The sequence below is a fragment of the Lycium ferocissimum genome, chromosome 7 (genome assembly GCF_029784015.1).
Source record: "Lycium ferocissimum isolate CSIRO_LF1 chromosome 7, AGI_CSIRO_Lferr_CH_V1, whole genome shotgun sequence".
NCBI lineage: Eukaryota > Viridiplantae > Streptophyta > Magnoliopsida > Solanales > Solanaceae > Lycium > Lycium ferocissimum.
Genome location: NC_081348.1, coordinates 5200485 through 5226525, shown reverse-complemented (window position 1 = coordinate 5226525; position 26041 = coordinate 5200485). Strand labels below are relative to the sequence as shown.

Genomic DNA, 26041 nt, shown 5'->3' with positions numbered 1-26041 from the left:
CTCGACTATTATCAAGGTGTTATCAAAAGAGTATACATGTTGAGGTAAGGTAGTAAGAGTGTGGAAGAATATTTCGATGAGTTTGAGAACTTGAGGTTGAAATCGAAGATCGAAGAACACTTGAATTACACAGTGATCCGATTTGTGGCCAATTTGAACCATGATATCTCCAAACCCATTAGGCTTCATTCTTATACCACACAAGTATTTCATGATGCAACTAAGGTTGAAGCGGATTTGAAAGCGGAGAAATCCTACAAGGCTAAGAATGTGTCATCCTCATCATGGAGCAAGGATAGATGGGAAAGGCCCAAGATCACTACTCCAACTTCTCAAGCCAAGTTAGACTACAAAGCTAAGGGTGAAAACAAGGCTAAAGGAGGTAACAATGCTAAACCTAACTTTCTTCACCCTTCTACTATTCAATATTTCAAATGTCAAGGTAGGGGCCACATTGCAAGTGAATGTCCTAATAGAAGGGCAATTGTGGCCATGCTTGATGGTTATCGAACCGATGAAGAGGAGGAGGGTGGTGGAAGAGGTAGTAATGGTGAACCGTAAGGTGAACATGAGAGAGAATTTGAAGAGGAGGATGATGAACGGTAACTAAAGGAGAATATTAATTTGGCTTGTGTGTTGCGAAGGGTCATGTGTGTAATGAATAGAGAGGAACTTGATCAAAGGGAAAACCTCTTCCATACTCGATGCAAAATCATAGATAAGGTGTGCTCCTTGATCATTGATGGTGGTAGTTGCACAAATGTTGTGAGCACGGCATTGGTTGATCATATGAAATTTCCCACAAGGAAACATCCTAGCCCCTACAAGCTTTAATGGTTCAATGATTGTGGAGAAGTGAGGGTTACCAAGCGGGTTGTAGTGAAGTTTAGCATTGGCAAGTACCAAGATGAAGTCTTATGTGATGTGGTGCCAATGCAAGTATGACATATGTTACTTGGGAGACCATGGCAATTTGATAGAGATGCTCAACATAGTGGGAGATCTAACAAGTATTCCTTCGGCTTTGGGGGTAGAAAGCATACTCTTACCCCATTGACACCCTATCAAATAAGTGAGGACTATAGAGCCATGAAAGAGCTCTGGGAGAGAGTGCAAAAGGAAGAGGTTGAAAAGGAGTCCTTACTTAGTCAAGAGGATCAAGAGGTAACAAAAAGGAAAGCCAAGATGTGTACACTTGCCAAACCAAGCAATTACTTGAAAGGTGTTGATGAGGGGCGCTTCATGGTGTGCCTTGTCAACAAGGATCTCTTATTGCATACTAACCAAGATACTAACTTTGCCTAGTATTGTTTCTTCTTTTTGGCAGGAATATGATGAGCTATTTCCGGACGAGATGCCCAAATGATTGCCTCCATTGAGGGGTATTGAACATCAAATTGATTTTGTGTCGAGTTCCCAAATTCTCAACAAACCGGCATATAGAAGCAATTAGAAGGAAACTAAGGAGTTGCAAAGGCAAGTTGAAGAGCTCCTTGAGAAGGGTCTTGTCAAAGAAAGTCTTAGTCTATGTGCCGTACCGGTGATTCTTGTTCCAAAGGAAGATAGCACTTTGAGGATGTGCATTGATTGTAGAGCCGTCAACAAAATCAAGGTAAAGTATCGACATCCTATTCCTAGACTTGATGATATGTTGGATGAGCTATGTGGCTCAAGTGTATTTTCGATGGTTGATCTCAGAAGTGGTTATCACCAAATTCGTATGAATTTGGGTGATAAGTGAAAAACGACCTTCAAAACCAAGTTTGGTCTCTATGAGTGGCTTGTTATGCCATTTGGCCTAACCAATGCACCTAGCACTTTTATGAGGTTGATGAATCATGTCTTGAAGCCCTTTATCAATAAATTTGTGGTTGTCTATTTTGATGACATTCTTATGTATAGTAAAACAATGGAGAAGCATGTAGTCCATTTGAGACAAGTGTTTAATGTCTTATTGCATGAAAAATTGTTTGCGAATCTCAAGAAGTGTTCCTTTGGGGTTGATAAAGTGGTATTCTTGGGTTTTGTTGTGAGTGTGAATGGTGTGGAGGTTGATGAAGAAAAAGTGGAGTCCATTAGAACTTGGCCAACTCCTAAAAATGCAACCGATGTGAGGAGTTTCCATTGGTTGGCAAGTTTGTATAGGCAATTTGTGAAGGGATTTAGTACTATTGCCTCTCTTTTAACCAAATTGATAAAAAAAGAAGTTCCATTTGTTTGGGGACATAAGCAAGAGAAGGCTTTTCAAGATTTGAAGTCCATGTTGATTTCGTCACCATTGTTGCAATTGCCCAATTTTGAGAAGACATTTGAAGTTGAGTGTGATGCTTCTGTGGTTGGTATAGGTGGAGTATTCATGCAAGAGGGCAAGCCATTGGCTTACTTTAGTGAAAAGCTAAAAGGGGCTTCTTTGAATTACTCTACTTGTGACAAGGAGTTGTATGCACCTGCGAGGGTATTGACCTATTGGCAACATTATTTGTGGCAAAAAGAATTTGTGATTTGTTCAGATTATGAGTCCTTGAAGCATTTGAAGAGCCAATCCAAACTCAACAAGAGACATGTAAAATGGGTTGAACTTATTAAAGCATTTCCTTATGTGATCGATTACAAAAAGGGTAAGGAAAATGTGGTAGCAGATGCTTTGTCTAGAAGGTATGTTTTGCTAAATACTATGAATTCTAAAATGATGGGATTTGAAAGCCTCAAAGGGTTCTATTCTCAAGATCCCGATTTCAAAGAACTTTGTGAGGAGTTGACTCAAGGGAAGATAGTTGACCGATACCAACTTGTTGATGGGTTCTTGTTCAAAGATGGTAGAGTGTGCGTTCCTATAAGTTCACAGAGAGAGCTTTTTGTCAAAAAATCTCGTAGTGGTGGAATGATGGGGCACTTTGGAGTTTCCAAAACACTTGACATCCTCAATGAACAATTCTATTGGCCCAAAATGAAGCATGGTGTGGAGAAGCTTTGTGGCTTAGGGTGCAAGCAAGCAAAATCAAAGACTCGTCCTCAAGGTATGTATACTCCCCTTCCCACTCCTATTGGTCCTTGGATTGACATGTATATGGATTTTGTGTTGGGTCTTCCAAGAACCAAAAGGGGGCATGATAGTATCTTTGTTGTGGTAGATAGGTTCTAAAAAATGTCTCATTTTATACCATGCCATAAATGTGATGATGCATCTCATGTTGCTTCTTTGTTTGTGAATCATGTGCTTAAATTGCATGGAGTGCCTTACACTATTGTTAGTGATAGGGACTCTAAGTTTCTTAGCCATTTTTGGAAGAGTCTATGGGGTACACTTGGCACCAAGCTCATGTTCTCTACTTCTTGCCACCCTCAAATGGATGGTCAAATCGAAATAGTGAATAGGACTCTTGAGAGCATGCTTAGGTGTATGATTAGAGGAAAACCCATTTCTTGGGAGGATCGTTTGCCTTTGATTGAATTTGCTTATAATCGGTCCCTCCATTCCTCTATTGGCATGACTCAATTTGAAGTTTGTTATAGTTTTAACCCCTTGGTTCCTTTAAACTTAACCCCCTTGTCTAGTGATGTTGTTGCGAGTGTAGATGCAAAACAAAGGGCGTCTAAAATGGTGAAGGTTCACGCCAAAGTGAAGGAAAGCATAGAGAAGATCAATACTAAGGTGGCAAAAAGGTAAAACCATGGAAGAAAGAAAGTGGAATTCCACCTCGATGATTGGGTTTGGGTCCACTTCTGGAAGGAAAGATTCCCTCAATTGAGGAAGGGAAAGTTGAGCCCAAAGGGAGATGTCCCTTTCAATGTCCTTGAGAAGATCAATGACAATGCCTACAAGATCGACTTGCCAAGTGAGTATAATGTGCATAATGTTTTCAATGTAAGTGATCTATCTTCTTGTGTTGTAGGTGAGCCTTTAGATTCGAGGACGAATCTTTTCCAATAAGGGTAGGATGATATGATATCAATAGGCACCACTCCTTCAAGGCCATTCACTCGTAGCCAAGCAAAGGAGCTCCAAGACTTGCAAGTGATGTTTATGAAGAGAGGGGCATTGGAGGCACTTGAAGAACACCTCTCAAGAGTGTATAACGTGTGGATGATTGCTTGGGAGGATGTTGAAGATGAAGGCATAAGAAGGGAAGCCATAAAAAGTTGCTAGAAGTGCAAATGGCCAAAGAAGAGCCAATGTTGGATATTTTCGGCCAACTTGTGGCTAATTTTGCAAAAAGTCACTTTTGGGCCTTAGTTGTAAAAGACAAGACTATACATAGTTGCCTTATTTATTTCATTAGTTTCTTAGCTTGATGATTGAAGAAAAACCTCTTAGGAGTGATAGTTTGTTTAGTTAGTTAATTAGAGATTATCTTAGTGACTAGTTGTGTGGATCTTTGGTTGGTAATCTAAAACTCTTGTCCTTGATTTTCTACATTGAATTGCTCATTTGTGGATTCATTGAGTCTTCCTTGTTGATTATCAATTAGTATAGATTCATTAGTAGGAATCAATTAGGAGAATTTAGGTTTAACATACCTAGATTTGCCTATAATTCCTTTACTAATTGGGTCTTGTTTTTATCTTAATTCCTTGCCTTTTAATTTCTTTTTGAATTTCTAGAGTTTTCATTAGGAATCTTATCAGAGAAGGACTGAAACGGTTCTCCATGATATCATCTTAGTATATTTATATACTATGATGGTGCCATGGTCTTGAGGAGTGTCTCATTGTAGGACTGAAGCAGTCCTTCATGATACCATCACGGTAATGTATATAAGACAATGGTATCATAGAGGTTTTTTTCGAGAAAAGTGTGTCGTTTTTAATAAATGAACATAGATCATTCATAATATCATCTCGGTATATTTATATACCATGATGGTATTATGGAGGTATATTTATATACCATGATGGTATCATGGAGGACTAAAGCATCTTCCATGATACCATCTCAGTATATTTATATACCATATTGGTATCATAACTGGGGGCATCTCGGGTAAATATTTTTAATTTTTTCTGGGGGTACAAAAGTAATAGGGGTATGGGCGGATATTTTTTTTTATTTGAGGGGGCATGCGTGATCTTTCCCCAATCTATATATAATATAAAGCTAGGCATAGATAATGTGATGTGGCACCTCTCTATGGCCTCCATTAATATTTATTTTTTTCTCCTTTTTTTTGAATTTTTTCTTCTCATTTTGCTCCAAAAATGTCCAATTAATTAAATTCTTTTTACTATCCCTTATTAATTAAAATGAAAGCCTCCTTTATAAGATCTTAAATTTGTCAATTAATGGATGAAGACAAAGGGCTAGGATGATAGTGGTTAATTAAGGAGAATAGGTAATTATGTAAACTCATTACACTTATTATAATTATTCAACATACTTTATTTCTATTACAACTTCTCATGTTACTATTTATTCTTTTTTTAACATCGACTATTTACATTCATCTAGGCCACCATTGGTATTTACCTTTTTTTAGTCAAATTTTTGACATTTTATCTTATATTTCCCTCAAAATATTTGATTAAAATTAAAATTACTTTGTCAATAAGGCTATAATTATACACATTCATTGCTCAATTAAATTGAAAAGGCATTTAAGAAAATTGGAATTAGAATATTTGCATTTTTATGCTTCCTCTTTTTCTTGCTTGAGTTATCCATTCTTGCCAGTTTTAAAATATACTTTTATGACAATTAACGCATTTAATACTAATTTTGTTACAAATTAAAGGTATATAGACGGTTGTTCCTACTGCCATAACGTCATGCAATAGTTAAGTGAAATAGTTGAGGCTTCATTTTTTCCTTCTTCTTTTTTTTGGCTTTTTCCTTTTACTTCCTCTTATTTGTACTTGAGTTATCTATTCTTCCGTTGAAAAAAGAACTATTCTTTCCAGTTTTAAGAAATACTTTTATGACAATTAATTATGAACTTAATAATAATTTTATTACAATCACTCAACATAAGTTACTCTTTCGATTTGTATTACTCATAAGTTACAAATTGTATTGGTTACTATAACTAATAATGCATATCCTATTCATTGCATTTTCCTATATTCTTCAATTAGCATTATCATTTCCTTTCTCACATGTCAAAATCTCTACACTAGAAGATTCTTCTCTTTTTTTGTTGCCTTTTTTTTGTTTTTTTGTTTTTTGTTATTGTTGTTAGTTTTGCCCTTCATTTTCTTCTTAGTATTTCTATATTTAACTCATCTACAATCGATATTATAGTGAGTTTTTTTCATATAGGAATTAATTTCATTTTTGAAAATACAAAATTTAAGTACTTTTTTTTATGTGAATGAAGATAGATTGGTCGGAGGATAAATCACTAGAGAGAGTGAACATTTACAAATTGAAGGTATCTATTGAGGATTTTTTTTTTTTTTTTTTTTTTTTTTTGTACATTGTGGTAGAATCTCTTTTGATTGTAGGTTGAGTCGGAGGGTGAATCACAAGTGATACAGTGAAAATTTGCAAAATGGAGGCAACTCTATCGAGTTAATTTTTATGATGCACATGATTGCAGAATCTTTTGAGTTTGTTTTTTGTGATGCACGTTGGTGTAGAATCTGTTTTTATCATTTTTGCTTTTAAGATGACATTGAGTCTTCGATAGATGTCGACAGTATGAGATGGGAAAGAAATTAAGTTCTCAAAATCTCAACAGGAAAAAGATAAAAATTGTATGTATTTAATTTGTTGTTACTCTTTAAGTCTATTTCAGGCTTTTAGTTATAGTGTTTCATATTTAGTAACTTTGCTTTTTGCTAGGCCTAATTTAAATGCCTATTTTGAATTTTAGAAGTCATTCTACTGAGTTCACATTGAATTTGGTTATTTTCTCATTGTTTAAGTAAAAAAGAAGAGAGAAAGAGAATTGTGAAAATATAATTATCTCTACATGCTCCCAAAACAAACTACAACATTTGAAATTGTGATTGTTTGTGTCAGTACAACAAAAAAATAAAAATAAAAATAAAAATAAATTGAATTTGGTTGTATATACAAACAAAAGAAGAAAGAAAAAGAATCACAAAAAGGTCTCAACTCCCTTAAATCTGTTAAGTGGGATTTGAGAGGTTTTAAAGAGGTTATTCCGGTAAAATTTTCACAGTTGCTATACTTCACCATGTGGTAGCGGCTATGTATTTCCCAAGTTACGTTTTCTCTTGATTTCTCTCGATAGAATTTATATATAAAATAATATATCCTAATGATAGGAGGAATTAACCAAAATAGTGATTCTTGGTGTTTTCAATAAGATTATTAGCAGGAGGAGAACAAGTAATTGATTAGGTTAATCAATGAATGGTACCAATTGTCGATTTTCTACAGAAATTAAGTGTATGAATATGAAGAAAAAAAAAAAGAAAAGGTTTGTTTTTTTCCAGAAAAATGTGTATTATGATTTACGGCATGTGAACGAAATTAAGAATGTCATCTTTTTAATTCTCTTTATTTCAAAAATTAGAAAAGAAAATATTTTTTGACACAAGGAGATGTAAAACAAACATTTGGATATAGATTTATTAAATTTCTAAAATGGTGAAAACGTATGTTTTTAACTTAATATTTACTAAAATTTTAAAAAACAACTAAAACGAGAGGATCAAAATTAGACATTTACAACTATCCCTTTTTAGCTGAAACTGTGTAAATTTGAAGGAAGAATATTAAATAAAAATAACTATGAAACAAATGTGACTAAATCAATAGAAGTATTATTTTTTATTTTTGAGTATTAGAAAAATGACCAAGACCATGTCATTAATATAACTGCGCGAACACTAGTACTAAATACCTTGGATGTCCTAAAATGTTATTTTATATTCCTCTTGGTTGGTTAATTACAAGACGGTGTTTATTTTCTCAGATCAGAAAACCTTTTTTTCAATTATATTTATAATATTTATTACTATGTCATAGAGTGAAGGAGGTGAAGCTTGTTTTCATGCTTTAATCCCTGATTAAAAGCGAGTTAACATTGGTATTATTTTTTATCGAAGAGGAAAAGGCTATTCCCATTACATTTGAAGCTGTCCTTATATATTGGTTGGTTTTGTCTTGTCCAACGGGGCACTGGAGAAGTAGCTTCAACGTAAAACCCTAAACCCTTTTATTCTTCCTAGTATTGTTTTTGTGCTTTTCCCTTGTTTTATTTTAGTTTTTCTTGTTTGTTGCTTAAGTTCCCTAATTTTCTTTTTTAAACCTCATCAACAATATATTTTACTCTTCGCTTTTGGGGTGAAGGGCTTACGTGGGAAGAAAGTAATCAAGTGTAGAAATTGGAATTTGGGTATCTGGGATATGATTAACATATTATAATTAAAGCAAGCTGTAAAGGGTAGATTATAGAAAGATTGAATTTTGATGTGCTTTCTCTCTCTTTCTGAATGAGCATGAATTGTTAACTTTGAGAGGAAACCACTGTATCCAACTTTAATTGGTTACTGATGTAAAATTTTTGAAACTTGTCATAGTTGTATAGAATAATGCCCCATCTCCTCTGATTTATATCATACTGGCTCTTCTGAAATGTTTAACACTATTCCAGTTTTGGTATTATTCCGTATAACTTTCACAAATTTCAACTATCTAATTCCTTTTACTATTTAAATTTTAAACTTCGATTTGGTTTTTCTATCTCAGACTAACTTTAAAGAAAAACTTGCAAGTTTCTTCCATTACTACTAATATTATGCACAAGTCAAATTTAACTTATTAAACTCCATATCCAGTCGAATGGCGTCACTATCAATGAGATGACTAGTATATGATTAGTGGAATAGTGTGAAAATATTTGGGACGTTTAAAATAGGAAGAATGTCATTAATTTGCTGATAAGTAATATTTTTTTATTATTATTATAGAGGATTCGTATCACCGACCTTGACAAGCTTGGGGTTGAGATGTAGTTCATTGTTGGTTGATGATAATATTTGATTAGCGAAAACAGCACCAGTTGGGTCCTGGTTATACAAGAAGGCTATAAATGATCTAATCTTTCTCGTATCTGTACCCGAGCCAAGGAAATCCTTCATAGCATCTATATCAATTTAGCTTTTTTAGATTGCCCCGAAAAGATAATGACTTTATACATGTGTATTTTCAACAGTGAACTGCATCAATTCTGCCTCCTAAGCATCTAGAACCTTTTAAGCTCCCTAATATTTTGTAAGCCTTTGTATTTTAACAGTGTTGCCCCCATGATGGAATGGACGGATAACCATTACAGAACTTTGGCCCGTCTTATCTCGAAAAAGGCATGGCTCTACACGGAAATGCTTGCTGCAGAAACAATTGTCTACCAGACTGGCAATTTGGTAAAGTTCTGCTCCATGGAAAATGAGATTCTAGTGCTCTCTTTCTCTTTTTTTTTTTTTTTTTTTTTTTGGATGACAAGAGAACATCGTGTGCTTATAGTGGCTCCACTCCCTTCTATAATGGGTGCGCACGGGGTAATAAACCCCTCTCTTCGCAGGTGCATATATTTAAGACTAATTTTCTCTCTTTCCAAAGTTAATAAGCTCCCTAGTATTATTTTTTTTTACTTAAACCACACGGGAGAGATAAGCACCTAATATTTTTGCCTCGTGTAAACGTGTTGCCCCCATGATGGAAAGGCAAATCCTACTATTGTCGTGGCGGGGGTTTCGAAAAGGCATGAGACCTCCATTATGGAAGCCCCATTGCTCAGACTGGCAATTTGGTAAAGTTCCACCCTTGTGGGTCTAGTGCTTCTCTACCCAACCTATAAAGTACTTTTTTGTTTCTTACTGATAACTAGAGCTAAGCAAAAAGGAGAGAATTGTGCGAGCTAATCCTTTCTTCTTATTCTGGACGAAAAGAAATGGGAAAGAGAAGAACATTTACCATTCTTCCAAATATCCCTCCGAAGGTGTGCATTGTTGCAGCCCCAGAAGGCTTTGGTTCTAGTGGTTAGAGCGAGGTGCGTGATGTGTGGGGTTAGACACACATCAAGGGCTGTAGGCAAAAACATGGTATTTCTTGGTTGGGTCATGAAAATAGGGTTGATTTAAAATCAAGTAACATCCAATTGAGTTTCAAAACGTGCGCGCCTAACTTGGGGGATTTTTTTTTTTTTTTTTTTTTTTTTGAAAAAAGAAGATAAGGTGTGCATTGTTGCACTCCCTCTGCCCCAATTTTTGTTATGAGTTAGCATTTGGCAAGCTACATGAATTGAAACGGTGCTATAGTAAGTAAAGGCTCACAATTACAGAGGATTCAAACTAGGCTATGTTAATTTTACTCATTAAATTTTTCGCTGAATGTGTGCATAAATGAAAAAATCCAATAATCTTATTTTATCCATTTGTATTAAGATAAGTGACAGTGAAGTAGGCAAAAGTTGCTTATTGTAATCCTGATCCTCTGGCTGCCAGCCCTAATTTTGAGATAACAGGAAATAGTGAATTTATGTATCTGCGGGTATATACTTACTTTCTACATGATGTAAACTGACCATCTACAAAGAGATGCTTACAGTTAACACTTTCATGGATGGTTCCTGACAGCACTGTATTTTATTGACTAAATTGTTGAATTGGACTGTTATTTTTCAATTACTGCAGAAGTGTTTTTTGGGTTATCTTTCGAGGTTCAAGTTGGCAAAATTAGTTGGTCATTGCCTTCTCCTAAACTAGGACCCTTGTCCCAGTTAGATGATCTCATAGAAAAGGAATCTTTATTTTGTTGTTGTAAAATACATATATATTAACCTAAGTAGATCTCCAAAAGTAATTTCTTGTACTGGTAGGTTATTAAGCTTGCTGCTTGGACCTTTAAGAGCAGCTTGTCACTGACTAATGCTTGTGTATCTATCGCGCAGTGAGATCTGACATTTATGTGATTTTTCAAATATACCAGGATAGGTTCTTGGCATATGGCCCTGAGCAACATCCTATAGTGCTTCAAATCGGGGGAAATAAATTGGAGAACTTGGCCAAAGCAACACAACTCGCAACTCCTTATGGCTATGATGAAATTAATTTTAAGTCAGTTCTGCTTTTCCTATCTACAATATAAGTTTCTAGCTTTTATTCTGACCCATAACTGATACTTTTTTTCTATTATCTAACAGTTGCGGATGTCCTAGCCCAAAGGTAGCTGGACATGGGTGTTTTGGTGTGCGCCTCATGCTTGAGCCAAAGGTTCAGATTTGTTTGCTTGATACATCAAATACATTATTTATCTGTAGAGTTGCTCTGAAATATGTATAACTTTTACAAGGGAAGTTTGTTGCTGAGGCCATGTCTGTAATTGCTGCAAATACAAATGTTCCTGTGAGCGTCAAATGCAGAATTGGCGTTGATGACCATGACTCATATAATGAACTGTGTAAGCTCTTCAAACTTTCACTCACTCACAGGACACGAGAATCTAAAAATTCTTTAATTCTTAATTTTTTTATTTTCACTTGTTGTTCCTTTCTCTTGTGTGGGTTATGACTCCAGCATGTTTGTTTTATGCTCCAACCTTGCTTCAAGAAAATCATCAAAATTGAGCTCCTTTAGTTTGTCTGAAATATACTCAACTTTCAAGCAGACCTTTGCTGTCCTTGTAGCTGCTTGGGCTTTCGAGTAGATCTTAGAAAGCTGACTATAACTTTTAACTATGAACTAGAAGCAAATTGCATGACCACTTAACTCAGAGCAGAAGCCATGTTACACTTCAGGTGGCTATATTTCACTTGGTCTTTTTGTTCCTTTTGAGCATAATGTATTAGTAGGTTTGTGGAGACTGGAGGGGAGCACCTCTGTACTTGCACACCCGTTGACACAAGTTACTTAACCATTCCTCCCATGCTGGATCTGAAATTAAATGGGTCATCATACATATAAGAAAGGGTACTGGAAATCATTTCTAAGAGAAAAAAGTGTGGTTATTGTCTCTGCAAGGGCTTATGCTTTAAAAATTCTATGTAGGGTAATATGCGTAGTGGCCTTGTCCCGAAAAAGTTTCTACATAAAACTTTGTCAACTAGGTTAGCTGATAGCCTGGTGTATGAATCTCATGCATAGTTGTTAACTGCTGTTGTTTAGGATATTTCTTATGTTTTGTAAGCACTAGGGCTACCTAAAATGAGTGCTTGGTTTTGCCTCATGTTTATCAAAACACATCTATTAAAAGGATAAAAAGAAAAGAGAAGAAGAGAAGACTATGAAAAGTGTTGTCTGTTAACTGATTGACCTTCCCAATGAGTCTTAACTCTTATCCCATCTGTTTACGTGGGTTAGTTCCACCAGTGGGGTGGTAAATAGTACTGCTATCTTCTCCATAAATTAGAAAAATATTGACCTTTCGCTTTCATGTGTACAGGTGATTTTATTTATGAGGTTTCTTCTCAGTCACCAACTCGGCATTTTATTATACATTCTCGGAAGGCATTACTGAATGGAATCAGCCCAAAAGATAATCGAAAAATTCCCCCACTCAAGTACGCATTTTGTAATAGCTTAATAATCCAGCAAGGATTTATGATAATGAAACAAGTGAAATTATATATCTCTGTTTAATCATTTACTGGTGTATTTGTAACCAAGATATTGAACGAACTACTACATGCCGTCTTTAGATCTTAATAATTGTTCCTAAACACTGATAACAAAAAGATCTTGTAATTGCTCATGGTGACTAGCTATCCATTGACAGGTATGAGTATTACTATGCCCTTTTGCGTGATTTCCCTGATCTACAGTTCACAATAAACGGAGGCATAAATTCTATTGAGGAGGTACGTATCTCAAACCTAAATGGAGTGAACATGTACTAATTTGTGAAAATGTTGTTAAAATGATAAATCAGATGTGAAAAAATCAGTTCTCCACTATTGCTTTACTGCCAGTCAGGATTATTTCCTTTATTTTGACATAATAAGTTGCATAAGGATGGATTGGTTTTGACAGAATGCAGGATATCTGATCCATTTAATCTCTATATTATTCAAAAAAAAAAAAAAAAAAAAAAAAGATATCTGATCCATTTATAATACTTAATAGTCCCATAGCATCTTTAGAAGGCTATGATATCCCCTTGATAAACTTCTTCCTGTTAAAAATAACTTGTCAAAAAAAGAAAAGAAAAAGAAAAAAGAGATGCATTTATATGCTCTTTTTTAGTCGATAAAAATCTAGATATTATGCCCAATCTTGTGCAAATTTAGGCTTGGGAAGTTTTGCTGAGAACTTTAAAAGTATATGGTTTCTAGTCTTTCTTGCGCATTGATTGTGTAAGCTTTGTCAAACTTCATATTTGCACATAGGATTTCTTCTCCATATCCCAATCTTTTTGTGGTTATTCATATTCTATTTTAACGCTTTACTCTCATAGTATCTAACCCCTTTTCTGGTTATTGTATTTGTAGGTTAATGCGGCACTTATGGAAGGAGCTCATGGGGTTATGGTGGGACGTGCAGCTTATGGCAAGTACGGAAAGTGTCAATACTCGTAACTGTTTCAATAATTCGTCCAGATATTATTGTGACTCTGTTAGTTTGATAGATGTCTATATATTTGTATCATACCTACTCCTAGACGTCTACATATTTATTTTACACTATTAATACTAGTCTCTTTTATTTACTACTTGACACCTACATATGACCTCCCAAATATAGATGTTCTATGGATTCTCTTTTAGTTATTGCCAATAAAACAGTTAGTTATCTGAAGACAGGTGGCTTTTACAACACGTGAATCCTTAGAGCTGTAAATACGCTGTGAACTTCAAGTTTATTGCTTTAAGCTATTCTGTCTGGATAAACTTGTCGCTGTGGATCCATAAGGAAGATGGATTCTTGGTAAGATGAAGCTTTTGATATTTGTAGGTTTATTTGAGAAAAAGAAGAGCAGCAACCTTTTGACCTCTGTAGGGGAGTATGCGAAAAATATCAAGTAACAGTAACTGAGTAGTCGACATCACGTGATAAAGTGGAGATCTTGTGCATGTAATTGCACTTGTGATTTGTTTGTTCAGTGGGTCTGTATTGTGACTCTGATTCTAGTTTTTGGTTCGATAATGCAGAATGGCAAACCCCATCATATGTTTTGAAGTTCTAACTGCTAACGTTGACATCTAATTTTTTCTTATTTCTCTCATCTTCTTGACATGTTAACTCATGCTTTTAACAGTCCATGGCAGATTCTAGGACTTGTTGACAGCGCTGTATATGGTGCACCTCTTCGTAGTATAACCCGGCGCCAGGTTCTCCGCATGCTATTTTGTTTTTGAGTGAAATCTTCCTACTTAAATAACATATGGTCTCATTATTACCCATGTCTTCACGGTGGCAGGTTCTTGAACAATATCAGGTCTATGGTGATTCAGTCCTTGGAATGTATGGGCCTAGGCCAAGTGTTCGAGAAGTTGTCAGGGTAGGTCTTTCCTCATTTTATTATTTCGAGCTGTTAGCCTTAGCTGTGTCTGAGTTTTGCAAGCTGAACACAATTTTAAAAGCTTAGTAAGCGAGTTTTCTGTTGTCCTGGACTTTGTAATTTTACTGATGCATGCTTTGGCTTTTCTTCCTCATAATTGCTCTGTGAATTTTTTTGTTTTCTTAGTTTAAAATTTATGAGAGCTTTGTTCTAAAAACGTTTTACTGTTGTCATCATTTTAACTTTTCCCTGTACAGCCTTTGCTCGGCCTATTTCATGCAGAGCCTAGAAATGTTATGTGGAAGCGTAAGGTTGATGCTGCTTTCCGGCACTGCACGGTATGTCACTATTGAATTATGACAATTAGAAGTGCTCTCTTTAATGACCATGACAGTTGGGATTGCTCTTTCCATTGTGGTGCAATTATCTCTTTCACCTAGTATGAAAGAAGTTTTGACACTCTACGTTTCATTTTCCCAAGTGCAATCGGATTTTTGTAGTTTAGAGAAAATTGTTTGGATGAGTTATAATGTTTCTTTATGGTGGAGACATAATAGAATAATCAGATGTGAAAATGGTAGCGTTGCTACATGTTAATTTGACTTTATGTAATTTGTGGACCTTGCTATTTTAGGAAAGATGTCACATTCACGTTCATTTTGAGCACATTCATCTCTCAACGAAAGAGTAGTATCAGAAAAGATAGTTTGATGTGCCTATACGATCCATCAGGATCAAGCTCTGATAAATTTTATTAGTCGCTGGCAGGGTAACTTCAAATGTTCACATTTATCAACATATGTGTTTAAAATCGTATATCTATGCTGTCTAAATTCCGTTTCCATTCGGGTCCTGCAGTAAGGTGTTGCTTAGTTTTTAAAACTGATGTTAAACTTTGTAGACAATTGAATCCCTTTTCGAGGAGACGTTGGTGGAAATTCCAGACTCAGTACTTGATTCCCCCATTACAGAAGTGCCCTCTGGTAGTAGCGATATGTTCATTGAGGTGAAGAGTTTGTTACCTCCTCCATACACAGTTAATAAAGAAGAATTACTGTATGCTTAAATATACATTTTTTTTTTCCCTTTGTGTTTGTATCATCCGATAATGTATTCATTCTTTCAGTATTATGTATCCTAAGTGCCTCATTTTTTTTGGGAGATTAACTCTCTCCAGTATAACCAAAGCTCAAATGGCCTGTAAAAGTGAAACAATACAAACTCAATGCTGGTATGAACAGGAAGCAGGTGCTACTGACATGTTTTTCTAATTCTTTATATATCTTAGTTTGAGAGAAATGGAAAGGAAGAGTGAGCATCAAGCTCGTATCTGTTGTGTAACAGATTGAACCAACACCACTAAACTGTAAGCCTTGATGTCATTAGATTCCTGTAATTTCACATATCTTGGAATTTCCATTTATACTAAGTATACTCATGGCATCTAATTTATTTGAAACATTCATATGTTCTACTCATGGCATCTAATTTATTTGAAACATTCATAATTTGTTCTATCCGATGATCTTGGCATCATACCTTTTATTAATTGTTTTTTCGTTAATATTCACTGGGTATCTCTTTTTGGAGTTTATGTAAAAGTAATGCTTTGAGCTTTATAAGTTGTGTTTATCGTGCTTACTTGAATAGTAGTTTCTACTTTCAGAAGGAACTTTGACTTTTTTCTTGTTGTTTTAGCACTTTCTCAAAATCTGTGTGAATAAAAGATCATAGTAGTAATAAATTAGTGTCGAATTTTGATTCAACTCTAGAATAAAGAGCTGCAAAGTTTTGAAGTGTTGACTTAGATTGGTGAATTTTATCTAATAATGTAATACCAAAGAATCTATTTCACAGCCTTGCCCATTATTAAAATTAGCAAACTTCAAATGACAAGTGCACTAACAAACAATAGTCAACAACAACATATCCAATATATTCCCACTAAATGGGGTTTGAGGAGGGTAAATTGTACGCAGATCTTACCCCTATCTTGGGAGGTAGGGAGGCTGTTTCTGATAGACCCCGGTTCAAGAAAATGCATTCGAAAAAAGGTTAGATAAGAATTAATAGAAGTAAAAGAAATCATCGCATAATATCATACAAGGCATAACATAGCATAATGTAAAAAGAAGTAGTTACGACAGCAAATAATACGATAATCGAAGTATAAGAGATAACATATAGTGACAGGAATCAAAAGGCAATGAGCTACAAGGATAGTCTTACGCCTACTAGAATGGAAGGATCTGCGAGACAACACTCCACTATCTACTAACCTTTTATCCTAATCCGTGTTCTCCACAACTTCCTATCTAAGGTCATATCCTCTGTAAGCTGCAACTGTGCCATGTCCAGTCTAATCACTTCTCCCCAATATTTCTTCGACCTACCTCTACCTCTCTTGAAACTATTCATAGCTAACCTCTCACAACTTCGCACTGAGGCCTCTGTGCCTCTCCTCTGCACATGTTGAACTATCTCAACCTCGCTTCCTGCATCTTGTCCTCCACTGAAGCCACTCCCACCTTATCCCGGAACTTCATTTCTAATCCTATCCTTCCTATTATGTCCACACATCCATAACAACATCCTCATTTCCGCAACCTTAGTATTTAACGGAAAGTTAATACATATTTCTTTGTTAAATTATTGTCCATGTTAATTCTCCAAAAGCCAAACTGCGTGTTGATCCGATGCAAAATGGACAAATTTGTGTGAGTTAGAAAATTAGAACTTTTATTTACAGTTTATCATTGTCTCTTTCACACTGTTTTCTATTTATTTATGAATTTAGTCCACTAAAATAGTTTTGACCGAAGTCTAGGCAAAAGCTAACCTATGTGAACTAAGCTAATATGAAAAATAATCCCTCCTACCACTTTCTTCACCATATCCACCCTTTCTCTTCATCTACTCTCTTGCTGCTACCACCGGAACCACCACTTCTCCGTCATTTCCTTCTTCAGCCATCACAAGGACCACCAAATCTCCACCCTTTTAATCCATATGTAACAACATATACATAAAATAAATCTGGGTCTAAAATAATTTTCAGTGGAACTTCATTTTTTCCGATTGAGCATAGTTTAAAGAAACAAAACGAAAACAAGGGGTGTGGTGGAGAAAAGCATGACGCTCTTTTGCAGACAAAAGACCCAATTGGGTTAAGAATTCAAAATATTGAAACAAACCCACCAATATATTCAAGAAAATATAAAGAAATCCAATTATGAAAACATATAATTTCACCTTTCTAGAAATCAAAATCAACTTAAGGAAATATCAAAATCACTGTTTCGTCACTTTGAATTGAAGAAATTGAGATGAAAATCTGAAAACTCCATTAAAGCTCATTTGAAGATGGGAAAATATAATTAATTGAAAGATTTCTCTAGCTTAGATTTCATAAAATGGAATAGATTGGAAGCTGTATAAGTAGCAATTATGGCGGATGAATGGAGATTGAAAAAAATGGGAGGTGCGTGGGGATGATGGCCGGCGTTAATGGTGGTTCTGCTAGTCAAGGAGTGGGTGAGGATGGGGCTTAGAAAGTAGGATTTTTTTTTTATTTTTTTTTTGGTTCTTAATTAACTAAATAGTTTAAAAATAATTGTTCTATTCATGTCTTATTTTTTAATAATTATTTTGGATATATTTGTCACATCATTAGTGAGTGTGTTACACACATTACAATTTGGGTGAATGTGGAAAAAGTATCCAAGGCGTCCACCTCAGGTGTCTAGCTGAAACAAAGAGTATTTGAGGTGTCTAATAGCTTATTTAGCCAAGCTTATATTTCTTCATAAGTGCTTATTTATTTTAATAAGTGCTTATTTTAAAAAATGTGAGGTGTTTGGTCAAGTTTTTGGGAGACAATAAGTGCTTTTGGGGAGTAGTAGAAGGAGTTTTTCAGAAGCTAAAAAAATAACTTTTACCCAAAAGTATTTTTTTTAAAAGTACTTTTGAGAAAAATACACTGATTGCTATTCAAAAGCGCTTTTAAAATTAATTGGCTAAACACAAACTGCTTTTCGCTAAACGTAGTTTTTTGAAAAACACTTTTTAAGATAAGCTAATCTTAGAAGCTTGACCAAACAGACTATATAAGTGAAAAATCTTACGACCACACAGGGCTGCCGATGGGTTTAGCCTAAAAACTTCCGTTGCCGGGACTTGAACCCGAGTCTCTTGGGTGAGAAGAGCTGAGTATCCTAACCACCTAGACAACAACGGACGTGTTGCTTGGTCACTGTGAGTTGTACTATTCATTGTTTTTGTTTCAGACATTTGATTGACAAGTAACCTGATATCCACCAAGATATCCTTTGAATCTTCATGAAATTTCTCATCTGATAAGCTCCACAACGTTCACTTGGGTCATTGACTGACTTTTCAGAATGTCAAGATCACCATTGCTTGATATGAACATTCTTCAACGCAGATAAGAATTTCCTAGAAAATTTTCTTATAACAAGCTTTAAGAAAATTATCTAAGTCTCTAGTTCCTTTTGCAAAAACAAAAACAAAAAGTTTCTTTTGCAATTTAATTAAGTGAAGAAGGTCCAAAAACGGCCCTCAATTATTGGAAACAGAGTCAAATTGACCTTATCTTAACTTTGGCTCAAACATATCCTTATTACTGTCAATATCACACTACTTGAGATTTGGCCATTCTCTGAATTCTATTAACACGGGATGATTTATACATTGGACTGCCCTTTTTTTTTTTTCTTATCGGAAGGGGGTTGGGGACAGTAAATAATATTTTACTTTTGATGACGCTAATTTTGGATGAAATTAATTAAGTTGCGGGCTCTATGTTGGTGACCTCATAATATGATATTTTTTTCTTCTTTTTGCACGAGGATTTTAGAACAATAGTCTCGATCGCACAAACAAATTTCCTTCCACAAAGTAAACGTATTCCTTTATTTAGCTCTCTATCTCACTCAAGGAAAAAGAATCAGAATTAGACATTAGAAGTTACTAAATAAATACATTTTATTGGAGAAAAAAAAAATCTTTCACAACATAACCAACTTACACTTGAGAAATACATAATACAGTACACAGCAGTTGTAATTCCTAGCCAACAATATTCTAAAATTGTACTTCCTTTAATTTCCTACTACCCCTATATAATAGAACTTTTCTGTGGGACAAATGTCAATGACTGTCTCAAGAATAAAAGTAGTAAGAATCAAATAAAGGGACATGTACAAATGAGAAGGGAAAAATAAAAATATTATAAATTCCAAAAAGTTGTCTACCGATGCTCGGAAGGGCATTTTGGGAAAAATACCCCCTTTGTAGTGTATTTAACGTTTGCACATAAAGCTTTGACAGTTGAACCGCTCTCGTGACGTATATCCACATTTTCCATTTGTATCCCTTTGCATGGAATAGTTTTGCTGCAATTTAATATAATAGCAGTTTGTGTAGAACTCGTTCCCTTAATATTTTTGTACATTATGTTACTCACATGCACTGCTTCTTTCTGAAAAATAAAAATAAAGTATTACCACTAATCGTAAATAAACTTTTTGTCAAAAGATATTTGACATGAGTCACATGAGAAACTATATAGTAAAACATAACACTAAGTTGAGTATTTTTTTTAAGGTCAGTGGTCATTTGTCCAAGATTTTGAAAATTAAAGGTTTGAAGTGTACATATGTCATAAATATACAAGGATTAAGAAAGTAATTAATCCAAGATAACGGGTTGAAAGTGAAATTGATTCTGGGCTTAGGGTGAATTATTATAATATTTTATGTAACGTCACATTGATATAACCAATAGATGTGTTTTTTCATTTTAATAATACACAAATTTTTCTGTCCAAAATTCCTTGATTACTATTCCTTGTCCCAATTGATGTGATAACGTTCGAATTTTGAGAGTTCAATTTTAACTGTAAATTCGGAAATGAATTTTTTTAGCTTTTAAAATAAAATTTACATATTCGAAAACTGCGTAAAAACATTAAAATCACGATAATTAATAATTTAAAATATTTAAAACACATATAAAACAATTAAAATATAAAAAAACTCGTTTAATGAATTACCTGCTCTTTGCATGGGTTATCTTGGTCACAGTAAAATTGATCTATGATTATGGGGTTGGTCACATTCACCATCACTACGTCTTGGAAAAGAATATCTTTTGCATATCCACGTCCTCCCTATTTGAATTATAAACAATTTTAAAAAACTCATGTCATATATAGCAATATAAACATATTAAATTATTGAAATGAAAGGAACTCATAAAATGAATATGTTGTGGAGCTAACAATCTGCATGTATCCAAATTTCTCGAGATATTTTAGAAACTATTTTTCTAAGAACACATTTTTTTTCTTTCTAATTTCTAAACAAAATAACTTCTATGGCTGCGTGAGGAGGGGAGTCATTTTCCCAAACTCTCTCATTTCATTTCCAACTAATAGTTTCCACACACCCCACCCAACCTCCAAACCCACCCCCAAAAGTTAGTCAACTTGTCACATTATATATTTTGCTTACTTACCAATCATAAAAAATAAAAATAAATAAAAAAAAAAAGTATGCCAAAATATCACTTATTTTCCTGTGAAAACCATTTTCAAAGAAAATACTTCATATTAAGTACACCCATGATTGTACTAATTTTTTAAACAATAGGTTTTGTTCAACCATAGAAAAAAAATGTTGAAAATCCAATAACCACAAGAACGCAAACAATATACTGCTTACCACTAATAGGATTAGATAAAGACAAGTTTATTTTATGTCTTGAAAATAAAAGGAATAAAATAATACTACTAAAACTAAGATGAAGCGAGGTGCAAAATAACGTTCTTTACCAGTTTTACAACAAAGCTAGACAGATTTAAAATTTTAGTTTCTAAGTAATTTGCTAAATGAGTGGTGAAAATTTGTGAGGAACTCAAAATACATGATACTCCTAGCTAGTTAATTATAAAAGTGGGAAACCAAATCATATACCTGCCAAGACTTTATTCTTAATCCATTAGTTGTTCCCCTCAAGGTGGCATCATGTACATAAATATTTGAAACAACATCCTCCTGTTTATTTTTCCCCAAGCTTCCAATACTAAAAAAAAGACAGAGATTCAAAAATTAGTACTATCTCATAAAAGAATAATTCAATTAACGTAGACTTCCCTTTTTTTGTTCCATTTTTTTTCCCCTTATCCGTTGATAAATTAGAGGACGTGGAAAACAATGTCAATATCACACATCCAATAAATTAAGAGCTTAACTTATAGTATATTTTTACACTATCATGTCAATATTACATGATATCCAGTAAATTTTTATATATTATCTGTGTATATAAGTTAAATCTAAAATTAAATAAACTAAAATAGATGAATACTTCTTATCTTTTTGTTGGATAAGATATTTGGATTTTTAGTGTAACTTTTCACTAAAAACATCCCGTTTTTAACAAGATTTTCAAAGTTGTATTCACAAGTGAACTAAAGTGTGGAAAAATATAAATATGAACTTTTTTCTTCTCTACCATAGATATTGCATTAATTACCTGATTCCATGGCCAGGTCCACAATGTATATATCTTGCTCTAACATTAGTGGAACCATTTACAATTGAGATACAATCATCACCTAATTAAGCACACAAGCATATTCAGTCATTAATAATAGTTACAAAATCACCAAAGAAAAAAAACACAATTTTTTCCGGAAATTCAATTAATGCCAATTTATTTTTAATTAAAACCTGTTTCAATATAAGAATGGTGGATATCTATATCTTTTGTCCCAGAAACATGAATGCCATCAGTGTTGGGGCTATCAGCAGGTGCTGTAATTCTCAATCTTGAAACCTCAACAAACACACTTTTAGTAATTGTCAAGTGCATTTTCTGTGGATTCTTCAACTCTAAATTTCTCACTGTCAAATTTGTGCAATTGTAAAAAGTCATAGCCTGTCAGAGAAGTATAGATATTTAGTATTAAGTAATGTTTATTGCTCAATTTTATAAACTGCATAAAATTTTATAAATATATAAAAGTTGGGTTGAAACTTACAGTTGGAACTGTTAGTGTTTTTGCATTGCATGGCTGCAGAGAAAGAGAGAAAATAAAATTAATGATACTATTATGTGATGTTGATTCTTACGAGTAAAAATAACTTGATGGTGTAATTTTTTTTTTTTTTTTTTTAAGAGTAACAGACTAACAATATATATGATTTAAACTCATAAAATAAACACACTTTTTTTTAACATGGTGTAACATAGAAAAAGAAATTAATTAATAAACTCACAATTGTTTTATCAATTTTGCAAGAGAGTTTCCACCATACTTGTCCATTGCCATTGATGCTTCCCACACCTTCAACTATAAAATTTTCCATGTTTTGGAATAAAAGCCAATGTCTTCTATCTTGTTTATAATCTGATATGTCCTTTGAAGCTATGAGTTCTCCATTTATCTAAATGATACAACAAAAAATCAAATACAAAGATGACGAAATCAAAAAGGTAATTATGAAAAGAAAATTACATATTATAGGTTAATTATTGCTAATAGTAGATGTTTTTTGCTAATTATTTAAACTCACCGTCATTCTAAGGCCTTTCTTGCAAGGACCATGAAATTTAATTGGTCCAATGTAATATGTCTTGTGCCTTGGAATCAAAAGCACACCATTTTCTGTTTGGCATGCCTTCTTCCAAGCCTTTATAAATGCCTGAAAATGGAATTGATTAAACTTTAAGTTATATGCATTGATGGGGTAAAAAATACTTATACAATCAGATTAGCAATAAATTAAAGTAAATAATATGAATCTCTACATAAAATTCATTTATAACCTGGTAGGAATGTAATTTTCAGGCTACCATAATAGGTTAGACAAAATATTAGTGCAAAAATAAAACAAATAAACAAACCTAAACTAAAAAAGAATTTACCTCTGTATCGTTTGTGAGTCCATCACCTTTGGCTCCAAAAGCTTGTATATCAATAATTGCTTGTGTCTTTTTTTTCACATTATCAATTTTTGGTGCATTATTACCACGTTTTATTGGTTTCCCAATTTTCTTTCCATTACAAGAGGTTGAAAACAATAAAGTGGCTAATAGTACTATAAGGAGGCTTCTGAAAAACATTTTTTTATTTTCTATTCTTTTCTTTTCTTCTCCTTTTGGAACTTAAGGAAATAATAAATAAAAATGAAAGAGAACCTGTGCTACTTCAACTTGAATTATCATCAATATATATAGAGGGAGAAGATGGAAAATGGATTAGAGATAGAAAAAGAGGAAGAATGAAAGTGTTATCTTTACGGAAACAAAATGAGAGAAGTCAATAGTCTCAAGATTCAGGTATACCTCAACTAGGATATTTGAAAAGGGGCTGGAATTTTCTCACAATAATGGTTTCCTACTTTCATTGTGCTTGTCATTAGTCATCACACAAGCATGAGTCAAGTGTATGGAAAACGGCTAGCTTCCTAATAATTCATCTAGCTAAACCTACTTCTTCTTTTGTTGCTTCAAGCATCCGATGTCCGAAAATTTAGTGGCTCAATTAATTTAAGAACCTCAACTCCATTAACAACTACTTATGAATCCTTTTTCGGTTTACACACATTATCTCAAGTTTTGGATCGAACTAATCCATTGACACAAATAGTTCATGGGAGAAAATTAAGCTATTTGGGCCCGGGAGGACTGACAGGGCGCACTGCTAATTTTTGAATACGAAATATCCGTCCTCGCAAGAAGGGTTGTAGCACTTCCTATTTACGTGGACTTGATTCTCAAGCTCGAATATGAAACATTTGACTAAGAATAAGAAATCTTCTTTATCATTCAGTCAAATCCCTCTGTGCTAATTTACTAAACCGAATAACAGAAAGGTTTGGAATTACAGAGAATTGTATAAAACATATGTACAGACAATAAAAAAAATGTCTGGAGAATTATAATTAAATTCTGAGACATATTTTGTTATATATATATATATATATATGTTGGTTTTGTAGTCCCTTACAAATTTATTTTTGGTTGTTTTTTTCTTTTATAACAACTTTTTCAACACATAAAAGATATGAAAGTAATACACAAAAAAGAATTTGCCAAATTATTTTCTTTTATTCAGGAATGTGTCTACGCATTTCCATTTTCCTCCGTGAAATTACTAGTAGTAATTGTCCTAACACATTATTTAATGGAGCCTTTATGTCAGAAATGATTATGTAACAGACCTATGAACGTTGAATCGTCTTTATTATTTAGTTCTAGGTTTGACAATTATAAAGTCACAGATTTGTGGAGCACTCAGTAAACCAACGTCAAAAGTTTCCAAGAAAAAAAAAAACATCAATATCTTCTGTCAGAGTTCAAAACTAAAAGAATGAGAATATTAAAACATCTTTCAATTTTTATAATCCTTATTTTACCGGAATAAACGAACAAATCTTCGATTATAAATACTACTCATTTATAGAAAATAAATATAATATACGGCAAAGGCTCAAATATGCCCCTAACATTTGCGAAATTGTACACATTTGCCCGTCATTAAAAGGTTGGTGCAAAGATGCCCCTAACGTTTTTTTTTGGCCATATATGCCCTTGAGTTAACGGAAAATATTGGAGGGCATATTTGTTCAGTTTCGCAAACGTTAGGGGCATATTTGAGCCTTTGAAATTCCTGAATATTATGGCACAAAATATCATTGCATTCCAAAACATAAAAAAATATTTGTAATTACAATCCATCCACCATTGCATTACATCAAAATTATACAACTAAAAGAGCAGATGCAATTACAACCATCTTTTAAAGACTGTTTTCACAAACAAGAGCACCATTTTCCCTTTTGAACAATTTTTTTTTTATTTTTACTAATGATAATACCATTTTTATTTTTCAATTTGTTGATGATCTGGATAGTTCTATTTGGATATTTTTTGTCTTCTCAGTCCCAATATCTACACAATAATGGATGTAACAATTACCGCAATAAAACATAAACATAAAAAAGGAGATAACTTACATTAGACTTATGACACATGAAAAAATGTCTCCTTGTTGCTCAAAATTTTGATAATAATAATAGAAAGAGTATCACATTTTAAGCATTTATACGGTTTCTTACATAACATTCAATGTGGTTTGGCCCTTTTGTGAATTTCACACATAACCAAAATTTAGTAGAATTATTTGAAGTTCATAAGTGAGATGGAGTGCAATAACTCCACGTCTACATACCCTTCCACAACTCCACATCCACAAACCCTTCCACAGCTATTTGAAGAACTCGAAGCTTCCGACATTTCATAAACAAGTGAAAGAATAAGAGTGAAAAGTGAGGGGTTGTACGATAAGTGTGGAGTTTCAAAATGCAGTTGCAATAAATCATTGGCTAGCATAAAGTGCACTCCAAAAAAATCTGAGAACTATTTGTGCCATAATATTCAGAAATTTCAAAGGCTCAAATATGCTCCTAATGTTTGCGAAACTGAACAAATATGCCCTCCAAGATTTTCCGTTAACTCAAGGGCATGTATGGCCAAAAAAAAAAAAAAAAACGTTAGGGGCATCTTTGCACCAACCTTTTAACGACGAGCAAATGTGTACAATTTCGCAAA

General features: G+C 33.8%; 2 protein-coding genes across 3 annotated transcripts; one reads left to right on the top strand and one right to left on the bottom strand.

The window, feature by feature from the left end:
• Positions 1 to 9701: 9701 nt before the first annotated feature.
• LOC132063153 (uncharacterized) lies at positions 9702 to 15672 on the top strand. 2 transcript variants are annotated; one of them, XM_059455597.1, is made up of 11 exons: positions 9702 to 9716; positions 10895 to 11022; positions 11109 to 11178; positions 11258 to 11365; positions 12347 to 12464; positions 12680 to 12761; positions 13392 to 13453; positions 14159 to 14231; positions 14321 to 14401; positions 14659 to 14739; positions 15303 to 15672. In XM_059455597.1, the coding sequence occupies exons 4-11, from the start codon at positions 11278 to 11280 to the stop codon at positions 15465 to 15467; spliced, it is 750 nt and encodes a 249-aa protein (XP_059311580.1). In that variant the 5' UTR covers positions 9702 to 9716; positions 10895 to 11022; positions 11109 to 11178; positions 11258 to 11277; the 3' UTR covers positions 15468 to 15672. The 2 variants fall into 2 exon arrangements, with proteins under 2 accessions (XP_059311580.1, XP_059311579.1); XM_059455596.1 differs by having other exon boundaries at positions 9708 to 9716; positions 11263 to 11365.
• A 3736-nt stretch (positions 15673 to 19408) lies between these two features.
• LOC132062474 (polygalacturonase-like) lies at positions 19409 to 23687 on the bottom strand. Its single transcript, XM_059455040.1, has 9 exons — positions 23354 to 23687; positions 23002 to 23130; positions 22705 to 22872; positions 22467 to 22499; positions 22156 to 22363; positions 21959 to 22040; positions 21397 to 21505; positions 20475 to 20591; positions 19409 to 19901 (listed from the first exon to the last, which is right to left on the bottom strand). Exons 1-9 carry the CDS (start codon positions 23549 to 23551, stop codon positions 19671 to 19673), a joined length of 1275 nt encoding a protein of 424 aa, XP_059311023.1. The 5' UTR covers positions 23552 to 23687; the 3' UTR covers positions 19409 to 19670.
• Positions 23688 to 26041: the final 2354 nt, after the last annotated feature.